Source organism: Halichoerus grypus, chromosome 10, assembly GCF_964656455.1.
Source record: "Halichoerus grypus chromosome 10, mHalGry1.hap1.1, whole genome shotgun sequence".
NCBI classification, from domain to species: domain Eukaryota; kingdom Metazoa; phylum Chordata; class Mammalia; order Carnivora; family Phocidae; genus Halichoerus; species Halichoerus grypus.
In genome coordinates, this window is record NC_135721.1 from 61,779,905 (window position 1) to 61,793,527 (window position 13,623).

Below are 13,623 nucleotides of genomic sequence, written 5' to 3' on the forward strand. Positions count from 1 at the left end.
GATCTCTATTAACTAGCAAATGGTATGGCTTCATCACATTTGTAACTCCTGTTTCCAGAAGCCCAGTGCGAGAGTCCCATTCCTGAAGGGATGATCAAAAAGAAAAAAGATTACATTACATTCACTACCATTTTCATGTAAATATTCTGTTGTTCTTTGGCCCTTTTGAGACTGGTACACCAAGTCTGGTATATATTATTACAGTGCTATTAACCAAAATATCCCAAATGGAGAAGAGAGCTGAATATGGTGGGAGAATTTTCACAGGTCATGGTTAGAAGACAATGGAAGATTCCTGGCACTCCCCCAGCTGACAGCAGCTGTGCTGCAAAGTCTTCGTGGGTCTGGGGCTTGGAAAAATGAGGTATGGGTGAGGTAGGAAAGGGAGAAAAAGAAAAGCCACCTCTTATAAATTCACTATTATCAACCTGAAGCTTAGACTATTGTGATGTATTACTGCTTAAAATGGTAGCCTTCCAAGAGCTGGATTTGTTATATTAAGTATACTTTTAAATTTACTAGCATATTTTTGGAGCTATAAAACAAAATGCTTTGAGTAGTATGAAATTACCATATTCTTGAATCATTTGCTTTTAAGCAAATGAAATATTAAGTATCATTACTATCATCTCAGGAGATAGAAACTTGTGCAACTATTATTATTACACTGAGCTGGACACGCACATTGGAAACTTTTTGGTGGTTTTATTTCATCAACTGCCTTAGTAATAAACCTTTTACACATCGGATTAATTGTCATGCTTGCGGTACCCACTCCTAAGTACAACCAACTAAGAGGTCTTCAGTTAATATTAAAGTTTCAATGTTTTGTGCTTTAGAAATAGAAATCTGCATTTTATAAAATAATGGGATGGACCCAAATAAAGGGTTTGTACTGAAAAATGGAGAACCTGGCACTCGTGTCACTTCTTGTTATCGCTCAGATCTTCATATCTCCAGTAATTGAAGTGTCACAGAATATACACAGGCCCACAAGCATTCATCTTGTGCAACCCAGGGCATTGGGGCTTTCTTTTCTAATCCTGGGAGCTGAGCAGTTACCTTTTGTGCAGAAGGGGCAGAAAAGGTAAGGGAGATACACAGAGAAAACTTTGACATCTCCCATCTTTCCTTTTTGCTGTCTATTGAGTAAAACATAAGCTGTGTAACTTGGTCCAAATGCCAATAAGCGTATTAGCCAAAAAGGAGTACTGGCATTTGGACCAAGTTACTCAGTGCAGTTACAGAAATGAAAAGCTTTCACCTTCAACCCTCACGCCGTGCCCCTCCCCACCGCAAGGAGAATCCTTCTGGATTCGCACCCTCCTCCATCAGAAGAGGGACAACAGAAAGTGGCAAGCTGGAGGCTCACACTGGGGCAAGCTTAGGACTTGGAGAATGGAGGTGGAAAAGCAGAACTACTTTGTTCCTCTTTCGTTTCCCATGGAAATGAATATTTTGGTTTCTTGTCAAAGAAGGGCTATAAATATAAGTTCAAGATGATTTAACTCTACATTTAAACTCTCAGATGGAAACTGATGCTATTTGACCTTATCTAGAGGGTCAGTGTACACATTCACTTTCATATAAGTCAGCTAAAAGCTAACTTTGAGATTGCCCAATATAGAGAGAACAAGATTCATTCCCCATATCTGTCTCTGAGAAAAAGCGAGCCTGACAGCAGAAGCCGGCACTTTTCCATAAGACAATCGAACTCATTTATTAAATTGGTGAACAATGTGCCATGCATGCATATGCAAACGACAGGCACTTGGGTAATTGTGAATTGACTTACTATTTTTACTGATAATACTGTCAATTAAAGAATTCCAAAACGATCCATACTAACTTGAAAGAGAAAACCATTTAATGAAACATACCTTCAAATCCCCAGGTTACATGCCTTTGCCAATCCAAATTTTTTTTTGCTGGCTGTTCAGTCACAGTACAGCCCAGGTCTGAACAGCATTCAAGTGTTCAATGATTTGGTTTTTTAAATTACTGACTGAAAGTAGTCTTTCCCTAGATCAACTTTATCTTCTTTCAATGATATAGAGAGGGACAAAATCAGAACGTCAACTCTAACAGTATTAGATACAGGTGACTATTAAACCTGTGTAAGATTCCTCCCTCTCCTGCCCCCCCCAAAAAAAATGCAGTCAGCAAAGCCTAGAACGCTGCCGAAATATTTTCTTGTAGCCTTCTTGTGTTGTGTTCTGATGTCAGAGAGGATCTAAACGTTCTCTTCTCTAGCAACTTACCTGTAACCTTGTGTAGAGAGTTTCCTCCCACCCCTGTGGGAATGGGAGTGGGTGGATTCAGCAAAAGCCGTAACACAAGAGTGACAAATGTGGAAATGTGGTGACCAGTAAATCATATAGGAGAAGGTGGTAGAAGTTATCATTTGACTTACGGCAGCTGCTTCTGGAAGGAGCCCATTTAAGCACTGACTCAGGAAGCTCATCCAACAGACTAAAACAAAATAGAGTAATATGCAGTGAATTTGTTCATGATCCTGTGATTCACTGTCTTGATTACAAAAAACAAAACTCAAATTCTGTGTTGGTGGGTCACCCATATCGTCGTGCCTTTCAATATTTTTTTTCACCCCCCTTGTAAGGGGAAAGAGGGTAAGTGGAGGTGGGGGAGATCCTTCAATTCTCATTGACCGATTTTATATCAATCCCCTAGAAACTAAATGTAGATTTACAGTATAAATGTTTTAGTTCAAAGTCTGTACATGCAGAAATGTAGAAGTAGGGATATCTATCATGATTTTTTCTCAAAAACAAGAAAAAATACATAGGAAAATAGTATCAGGATTTTCAGGAGATTTTTCCTCAGGTACTTATCCTTGGGGAGGGGCAAATTATTTATGTACACTGTTCTCCATTGGGTAGTGTTTGATGCTATTCTATGATTAAACAGGTTAACAAGAAATATCCAAACAACAAAACAAACAAGATGGGTCATTATTCTAACCCTTCCCAGTGTTTCAGACTGAACAAATATAATTCTTTTAAGTTGCTTGAGCCACCAGTATATAAATATGCAACTAAAATTATTGATATGAGTGTTTGATTGACAAACTCAGGCACAGGCAGAATTGCAACAATAAATGCACCAACTGATCTGATATCACCCCATGTCAGGAAAATAAAGGGCATGAGGGAGATACGGTATCATGGCTGTATATGCAAGCACGCCCTTACAAGGAAATTCAGAGTATGCCTTCTTAGCAAGTTGAATGAATTCTGATCATATATTATTTACTAGCAGAAGTTTAAAAATGTCTATAGTTTACCTTAATTATAAACTTCATTATGTATTAGCTTTACTGGTTTATAGACTTATATTAGTAATCAAATCAAAATGAAGATATTAATATACATAAGGGTCCCCAAAGTGTAAATGGGAGTTATGTTTATTAGCATTATATTATTTTGCATGATACCTTATTATCACATTTGAATATACACACATAGGCATATTCTTTAGATATCTACAATGAATGCATCTATATATGTATATTGATAAAAGACTAAATCATATTAATAAGTCTTATTAAAAGAAAAAATACATGTAATCATTGGAATTAGAATGCAAGTCTTTTAAATATAGTACATGATTCAAATCAGGTGAACTGAGGTGAAAAACTGGGTATCAAGATTGTTTATAATATGCCCATTACTGTGCTTTGACTTGACCCATATATTGAAAAATGTCAGTTAATACGGGCACATTAATCACTGTGGTAAATAACTGATTAGACAGCTCTAATATTGACTTATATAAATGTGTTCGTTTGGGGTAAGGGGCTGCGATGATCAAGATTCCAAGCGGAGAAATACTTCATATAATATGCCAGTATTTACAAATGTAAACTGTGTTACTCTGCATCTGTAGGCTAGGCCCTCTGTATAAAGAACGGATACCACAACTGAATTTGAAGACTGGTTTCTATGGATCAGCTCCCCCTTTTGTAAACTTCTGTTGTAACTCACCTTACTTAAAACACAGCTGCCTTTTCCAATCGCAATATTCTATCTGTGGATAACTGCTCTTGAGCATATCTGTCGAGTATATAATGAAAAACTGGCTATTCTGGGCTGCAAGCAATTGCTTTTCCTTAGGCCTGATGAGTGGGAAATTAGTAAAATAGCAACATGCTCTGTTCTCAGTCTGACCTAGTTCTCATGCTAACAGATTCTAGGTGATAAAAATTGAATGTGGAATATTAAAACTGTTTATGTGGCTGCAAGATTCTCTCTTACATAAACACCTCCTATAAAAGTTTTGTTTGTTTCTTCCTTGAGAAACAAAACACACTCTCTCCAAGATCCAGAATTAAGAAAGAGGTATGATGATGAAAGAGGTATGATGCTCTCACTTGAAAAACAGAAGCCACCTCGCGCTGTCGCTTTGCACAGTTCACAGCACTCATACCAAACTCAGACTACCTCCATGTACTCGTACAACGCTAATTTGAAACTACTCTTCCTTGAAAAGACCACCACCTAGAATTCGGCTTTGGAAAACGCCACGTAAAAGAACAAACACTTCACTTGACATTTTGCGTTACGACTTGTGTGCGTGTGATCTCACAGGTGCTGTCTTAACGGATTTGAAGTCGGTAAGGTGTTTGGCTTTTCAAGAAATGCTTTTCAGATGTCAGAAACTGGCTTTGATTATCGGACTGGGCGAACGGCCGTCTTGTCGGGGCTGGAAACTCCCTTTACTGTAGCCCTCCAGGGCCCCTGCCCTCCGGGCTGGACTGCTGGCGCACGGGTACCTTGCTTTAGCAGCCTGGACGGCCGCAGGGTCCCGCAGGCTCCGCTCCCAGGGCAGGCCCCCACACAGGCAGCGCAGCAGGCAGTAGCCGAGGGTCTCCAGGTCACTCCGTCTGGACAGGGCTGGAGGAGGAAGAAGCACTGACAGAGAAACCCGAGGGACAAGCAAGTTTTGAGACCTCGGGAAATCGCTGAATGAACTCTGAAAAAGCCAAATGGGCAAGTGCGTTTTGTTTGTTCAGCTGGATGGAAACGTAAACGCCCGGGCTTTTGGCTACAGTCCACAGACAGGCAGTGACTTGTGGCTGTTGAAAGTAAGGGTCAGTTTCCTCACCTCCTCCAACTCCATCCTTCCTTCGTCTGGCCTGTCACATGGACTCGATCTCCATGGCCTCTGACATGATCCAGACAACCCATAACCTGGCACCAACACTTTCTCCAAGAGCCAAGCAGTAAAACAAAGAAATAAATGTCTGCGGCTAAATTGCTAACATATGTTCCAGGAAGTCCGTGGGGTCTGCACTGGTCATGCGGAGACCCTCTGAGTGCAGACTAAACATTGATGGCCTTTCCTGCTCCAGTCCCGCGAGGAGCATTGGAAGCTGGAAGAATATGACAAAACTGCCATCTAGTGTGCAGGATGGAAACACAGGCCTGTGTGAAGATTCTGCAATTAAATACAAGTACAGGATGAAAAAACGCCTACTGTTTCAGGCACGCGGTTCTAAAATTTTACAAATATTTTTAGATATAAGCAATGCTAAGCTAAAATTCTGGTCAAATAGCCTGAATAGAAAAATGCAACAGGGAGGCGACGGTGTGCAGAGGTGCTTGGACACAGATTTGGAAGCCACACAGAGGCTTTCAGAATTGAAAATGGGATGGCTTTTCATCAAAAAACACAGAAGAACATTTTTAGGCCACTGTAGATATCATTTATACCAGACTATTAAATGCTGTAGACTAATTTTATCATAATTTTTGTGTTTTTTTTAAAGTGTCTTATTTGAAAAGACAATGAAATCTGATGTAAGTCAAAATAGAACCAATATTACTGAAATAACGATTACAGCGTTAACGAGATCCCACAAAATAAACTCATTTTTTTATAACCATTCCAAATTGTTATAAAACAATAGGCCGGTATTTACATTTCTGCCATTACTTGAATGTTCATCTGTGGAGGGATATAAAACCTCCTAAGTGCAATATGTGGCTGTTAAACCCGCTGTAAACAGGTATCCTATTTTATTATCTTTCATTAAATAAACTCTGAAAAGTCAGTCAGTAAACTTAGTTTTTAATTTAAAAAGTCACCTACAAAGAAGAATGCCGCGAGCACATCATAACTACTTTTGGTTACCATACGTACATTATTATAAAAGCAGAAGACAAGATTAGCTGTTACACAGAGTCTGTCTTAACTGCTATTAGAGTATTGGATTATTAAAGGCCCTTCAATCTAGCAGAATGCTACAGTCCCATGGGCACCGTTTACTTTCTTCACAAGCTTTGACAATGTCCTAATGCAAGACTTGGCTCTCCTATTAGAGTAAAAACACAATCTCTGCCATGCTGTTTGGTACTGATTTCTTCAGTAATAAATCTCCCACTAATAATGGAATGGTTCCATTTGTACAGATGTGCACACAAGTCCCTTTTCCATTATGGCAATACCTGATTACCACCACTTAAAAAAAATCACATCCTCTAATTTAAAAAAAAAAAAATCATATTCTGACACCTGTTTGGACGACACGAGCTATACACAAGAGGTCCTCTGAGGAAAAATAATCAGAATTAAAATGGAATAAACCTTCCCAGTCACTTCCCCCCTCCTCCAACGGAGGGATGAATTGATTTGAAGCTCTAAGTAAAGACAAGTCATTTAGGTTTCTGAAGCCAATCTTTCATAAACTGGTCTTCATTTGAAATAGCCCCTTGAGAGTTGACTGTACTTGACTATTAGAGTTTGGTCTTACCTAATTAATATACATTATCACATTTATCAACCTTTATTTTCTTTTAGTGCTCATATACATTGATAACTATGGTTAGGTCAATGTTTTACTACTATTTCCACTAAAATATATGTAATGTTAGGGGAAAAAAAATCCTATAGTCAACTCTTGCCCACCAGTAAAGAGACACCTCTCCCTCAAATTCCCTCCCAGAGAAACAAATTGCAAAGTTCTATGTGTTTTAATGAAGTTCAACCCCAAGACTCTACCAATGATTAAGTCTTCTTTTCATCTACTATACAGAGAAGAGTCATCTTAATACCTGTTAAATTAAAAATAAATATTCAAGATGGCAATATTAACATCTATGTTTATGTGTAATTAACACAATGAATTGATCATATATCTTTGACTTTAAAAATACATCATCAAAATATAGATGATATGACAAAAGGATAATAATTATAGAAGCCAGGAACTGGATATTTGGATATGTATTATACTAGTCTATTATTTTTCCTGTGCATTTGAAAAAAATTAAATAAAATGCTGAAAATAAAAAAATAACAATTGATATTTGAAGAGAACTATTAATATCTAAGAATCTTTTTAATTTGAAAGTTGAAATATATTATGAACTGTTTTGCTTCTATAGAATTTGGTCTCTGTATAATTTATTATAATACATAAAGTTCTTCAGTTGAATTTGATAATTAATGTAATCATTAACAGTAGTATATTTTCATGTAGATTTCCTAAAAAGTCAAACTTTTACTTATGATGCTACTGTTTAAAAATGTGGCAAGACTTAGTTATTAATACTTTGCCTCTACATTCCCTTGTTAGTTTTAAAATATAATTTAGCATCTAGCATTTATTTAGCTTATTAATATGGAGCAATGCAAATGACTCTTCATTGAAAGCCTGTTGTGTTCTCAATTGTTTAACATTTTCTAAATTATAAAGTACTGTCAAGAGTAACAAGAGTTACAAAAAAAAGGCATGGGTGGGAACTTGAATTCTACCTCATTAGAAAGCAGATTCCAGGAACAGTGGATACTAGAGTACTTAATTAAAATAAAAACAATTGATATGATTTATGGATCTGCTATTGTGCCAGACACTCTAACTGCTTTTATATTCTCTCATTTAATCATTCTAACAATAATATAAAGTATTATTTAAGCCTGTTGATAAATAAGAAAATAGAAGCTCAGAGAAGTTAAGCAACTTGTTTAGTATCACAAAGCAAAAACTGACAGAGCTCTGCATTGAAATGCAAATCTTTCAGAATCCAAAGCCCATACTCACTCTAACAACTACTTTGCCTCGCATTAGTTTTAACACCATTCAAACCACATTACATATTCTACTTCTGTAGTTAGGGGAGTATTTGAGGCAGGCATTTTAACTTAAAACACCAAAACACATACTGATGCAAAGACGGTTGTTTGGCGAGGAATAAACAAGCAGCAGGTCCTGAGGTCTAAGGTGCAGCACTAACAAAAGTTTCCATGCAGGGCGCCTGGGTGGCTCAGATGGTTAGGTGTCTGCCTGTGGCTCAGGTCATGATCTCCAGGGCCTGGGTCCGAGCCCTGTGCTGGGCTCCCAGCTCAGCGGGGAGTCTGCTTCTCCCTCTGCTTCTCCCCCTGCTTGTGCTCTCTCTCTCAAATGAATAAATAAAATCTTTTAAAAAAAAGTTTCCATGCAACTATCCTTTTATGAGACGGTTTCTTTCAAACTATTTCATTGTGATGAAGAAGGGTGTCTAGTAAAAATATTACTTTATACAGTGTTTCTATGGTCCTTCCCAGCTGGTAGGAGAACAAGAGAAGCTAACTTAGAGAATTGGTCCTTATTCTAAAGACAAACTGGAGTAAAAATATCTGGGACGAACTCACCAAATGGAATGTAACAGGAACCGGGGGGAAAAGAAAGTATAAGTGTTAATCCCAAAATGGATCTGATTATTTGCCTGAAGTGCTTTCTGTTTAGTTTTATTTTTTTTATATAGAGTAACATGAAGTATGAAGAAAAACAGGATTTGGTAGGAAATAATACAGTGAACTTGAAAACTTCTGCCTTAAGCAGACAGGGTTGAAATGCCCAAAATACTAGTTTATATGCTCCGAAATGACCTAAGAAAGGAGAAAACATCTGAATAAGATGCTCACCTGAAGAACTGAATGGTGACTATCTGCAGATCAAATTTGGAGTTTATTCTTTCATTCCCAACTAGTAACCTATGTGATTGTATTTTGTCACTTTAGATGTATAAAAAGCTGAAAAATTTCATGGTGGCCACGATTTATTGCAATTTTGAAAAGGATATTAGGAAAGCAGAATGCAATATGTCACATTTCAAATAAAACATTAAACTCAGGTCTCTCTTATTTTTTAGTACCTTTAAAATTTTAAACCTTAGTTGTTTTTTTTTTTTTTAATGAAATACTACTGTGTGAGGCTTAGGTAAAGTTATTCAATAGAGCAAAGATGTTTCTGTTTTGTTTTGTTTATTTTTATTTTTATTTTACCCATCCCTCCCCACCTCCCCTCTGGTAACCATCAGTTTGTTCTCTAGAGTTAAGAGTCTGTTTCTTGGTTTGCCTCCTTTTCTGGTTTTGTTTTTTCCCTTTGCTTATTTTGTTTCTTAAATTCCACAGAGGTATCTTACATTTGGCCAATGTGTATTATTAACCCAACCAAATAGTTGAAGACCTACATTAAGTCTTTAAAAGTCAGGGCTAAATGTCAAAATTGGGTTATGCCATATAGAATGAAGAGTGTCTTCATTATTTTTTATTTATACATCGACCAAAGACTATTTATAGCGGTAAATTTATCTAAAAATAGAAATCAATGGTTTGCTTTTCTGACTACTAACAGGATCCAAGCTTAATACCTTAACATCATAATTGAAAAATGGGTTCCCTTTTTTGAATTATTGTTTGAGGAGATAAATATTGTGTAAACCATATGATTTCCTCAAGTTTGGTAACATGAAAATACACTCTCAGTTTATTTCACATACATTTTGTAAGTTGGAGTGCTAGATTAGAGTGAAAGGGAACTGTGCAAAAAATAACACAAGACTTGGATTTCATCTACCGTAGCAATTGGCAAAAATAAAAAAGTATATGTCTCTTTCCTTGATACTGAATATATTACACAAACAAATGGACATTTAAAATGCAATTTAGATATCATATTTTATGGTCATCAATGATGTCAAATTAAAACAGGTATTATACACTCAATGCAGAGGTCTGAAGTATTTAAAAAAGCTCAATATGTTAAATGCAGTATATCTCTAGAGAAATTAGGTATTGACTGCATGCCTCAGTGAGTAGAAAAATCTACAAAAATCCATACCACACATTGATCCAAATATTGCTTTTTAACATTACTAAGAATGTAACAAATTTCAACATAGTATATTTGACACAGATATAATTCTCTTTAATTATTAGGCAACAAGCCCAAAATATGTCTATGTTTATACATGTTAGTTTTTATGAAGAAGAAAAAATTAAGAATAGAAGAGATAGATAAACCCAATGTATATTACTCTAATTTTACACTAAATGAAGCATTTCAGCCACTCAGAAAATACCTTTAGGTCATACAAGAGAATTGAGTTTGGAAGAATAACTGCAATTTTTAAAATACACACAGATCTCCATAGATGTATGGCAGGCCTGGGAATGTTCGTCCCCCTATCCAGCCATCTCTATGTATCTCAAGTCATATTTTTTGGTTTGTAATAATACAAGCTGCCTTCCTTTTACATACAGTTGAACTAGAAAATGCTTAGGTGAAACTGCTGGTTGGCACCTTATAAAAACTCCTTCATTAGAAAAACCCAGCTAATCCACAGAAAACTGAGAGTTAGCTCTGGTTTCTGAGTACCCACTACAACAAGTAAGAGAGACCAGACGGTCTGATCGGGTTAACGGTCTCTGTGAAGTGGCTAATTCATATGGCAGTTTTACCCTGAATCTTGGAAGATTTCCCTGGGCCTGACCAGCCACAGATACACCTGACATACAGCCAATGCACTGACAACTGGAGGTTCTATTTCCTAGAGATAACTTGTTTTGCTCTTTATGTTTTCCTTTGCATTATCTTTCTCAGTATTTATTTGATCTCATAGCTGGACTGGTAGAGAAAAGATTTTTCTGAGATTAAACTACACAGTGACTGTACTGAAAGTAAACACATGAATATTTATGAATCTGACCTTCCACATTTAACTACAGGATTTATGGCCCTGTTTATTCTGGTTTCTAGATATGACTAAATGATTATTTCATTTCTAATAAATTCCTAAAGTAAAATGTTTTATTTTGGAAAATTAAATGCAAAATGTTAGGAATGAATGGTATTCAAACATTTGAGGATATCAAACCCTTTACTTTATATAGCAGACTGAAACTGCATATTAAAATTTCAGCAAATCCACATATTTATATGTATGTATTTATGTATGTATGTGTGTATATATGCATGTATGTATGTATGTATGTGTATACAGTGGACCCCTGAACAACACATTTGAATTGCATGGGTCCACTTATATGCAGATTATTTTACAGTACAGTACTGTAAACATATTTTCTCTTCCTTATGATTTTCTTAGTAACATTTTCTTTCTCTAGCTTACTTTATTGTAGGAAATGGTACGGTATACACATAACATTAAAAAAATATGTGTTGGGTGCTTGGGTGGCTCAGTCGGTTAAGCATCTGCCTTCAACTCAGGTCATGGTCCCGGGGTCCTGGGATCGAGCCCCGCATCTGGCTCCCTGTTCAGCGGGGAGTCTGCTTCTCCCTCAGCCTGCAGCTCCCCCTGCTTGTGCTCTGTCAAATGAATAAATAAAATCTCTAAAAAAATGTGTTAATCGACTATGTTATATGGTAAGGCTTCTGCTTACCAGTAGGCTATCAGTGGATAAGTTTTGGGGGAGTCAAAAGTTATACAGGGAGTTTTTTTGACTGCTCGGAGCATCAGCATCCCTAACCCTCATGTTGTTCAAGGGCTAACTGCATATGTATGTATATCTACATAGATATCTATATCTACGTACATGTCTATGTAGATATAGATACACCTAGAAGTTTAGTGTAAATTCTATTTTAAAGGCAGTAAGGGAATCTACTTTTTATAAGAATCCTGTGAAACCTATGATAAAAATGAATTATTCACTCCAGCATATAACTTTCTAGCAAATACCAAAAATATGTAATAATATAGGCACTTTTCCTGAACACTCCTCCCAGGGAAGTAATACCATCTTTCTACCATCATTCTCAGTTCAGTCTTCTCCCCAGAGACCTAGCATGGTGAAATCTACCCAACTCATCAACATATGTTATTATTTAGGGAGGAAAAAACTTAAATGGACTACAGGATAAAAAATTATTTAAATCGTTCATGAAGACAGCACAATGAAAACACTGCCCTAAACAATGGAATGATTGTAGAGGACGTTCAGAATTACCATAGTCCAAACACTGACCAACTAACATGTAACAACTCTATTTCCCATTCGGCAATCACAGTTGTTTCTTAGCACTTTTAATAGTCAAAATCAGATAGCATCCGTATGAGAGCTATCAGTTATAGAAATAAGTGGTCCCACCATAAGTTAATATCACTAACACAGTTGGACCAATGCTTAAGAATCTGTGTGATGAATTTCCAGTTACACTGCTATGAAAAAAGTACTTCTGGGTTTGTGCAAACTCTTCCATACTAATAAATCTGGCAAAAATGAGGAACAAAATTCATTCAGAGTGAAAGAACTTCAAGTTGAAAAAAATATATCAGTAGGCATTTGACTCTTATGTTTCTTAATTAAAGCCATGTCCCATTTATATCTTTAACTGCTCATTGACTCATTAACAATGTAAATGGTGAAAAATTACACAATATTACTATATTTCTTAGTGATCATTACTTTTCTAACTATCTTATTCTTGAAAAAAAATGTAGTGGTTTCTCTTAACTCTGATCAGGAATATAAAAGGTAATTTCCATTTCAGAAAATTTAACCTATGATTCTTCCCAGAAGGGTGTACAACTGACACACTTGTTTCACTTTTCCCTGGCCTACCTTACACTAGTGTGGGTTTTAATTGCTGTGGAAAATGATCAAGACCCCCTACATTACATGGTCAATGGTCCTTTTAATAGAAAAGGCAGTAATATACAGTTGTTTGCACCAACTAAAACTCGCCAGGAAGTATCAGTTTAGGGTAACAGTTCAACAGCCATTAACAAGTGCAAATGTCTAATTGCCTTTTTGACATGGGGTCCTTTCAAAGCTGTTTCTATATTATTTGTATGGTTTAGCATATTTGAAAATACTTTTATAAATAAAGTTTACAAAGAATATAATTTTGAAAGGCAAACTTTTTCAATAATCACCATTTTTTTTTTTTACTAGCATAACATTAGAATTGACTTTTTGTCTTGCTGACAGAGCAACTAAGAAAGTACAGTTGCATTGACCATATTGATTGTGAACAAAGCAACCATCAGTGGGACTCTGCACCATATATTTTCAATATTGACCTCCTACTTCCTTTTCCATGGCTTTCTGGGTTGGCTATTGGATTTGGACTGCAGTGTAATAAACAGCTAAGGTTTAATTAATGGTAAATGAATACAAGACATAGGTTATGACTTTAACTAATTAGGGAATTGTTGAATTAAGTCTGCCTTGGAATGCAAGGCAGTACAATCAATATCCAATAAAAGGACTATGTATGTAATTTACCTGCAAATGTGTTTCCAATACCATCAAAGTGAGTTTAAATAAGTAAGATATATGAAAGGCGACTAGGAGAGATTTCCACAAGTTAACACT

General features: G+C 36.3%; 1 protein-coding gene across 9 annotated transcripts in view; it reads right to left on the minus strand.

Moving 5' to 3' along the window:
- The window catches only part of VRK2 (VRK serine/threonine kinase 2), a 117,093-nt gene that overhangs the window by 22,299 nt on the left and 81,171 nt on the right, over positions 1 to 13,623 (minus strand). For 6 of the 9 annotated variants that reach the window (XR_013441805.1, XM_036117091.2, XM_036117092.2 and 3 more), the window contains exons 9-10: positions 4,793 to 4,931; positions 2,414 to 2,472 (exon numbers count right to left, since the gene is read on the minus strand). The exons of 1 other annotated variant lie outside the window; for it this stretch is intronic. Coding sequence is in view for 7 of the 8 variants with exons in the window: in XM_036117091.2 (XP_035972984.2) it covers positions 2,414 to 2,472; positions 4,793 to 4,931 (198 nt within the window). In the remaining variant the exon portion in view is untranslated. The remainder of the gene's footprint in view (positions 1 to 2,413; positions 2,473 to 4,792; positions 4,932 to 13,623) is intronic. 2 more of the 9 variants (XM_078056528.1, XM_078056531.1) reach the window with 1 other exon arrangement.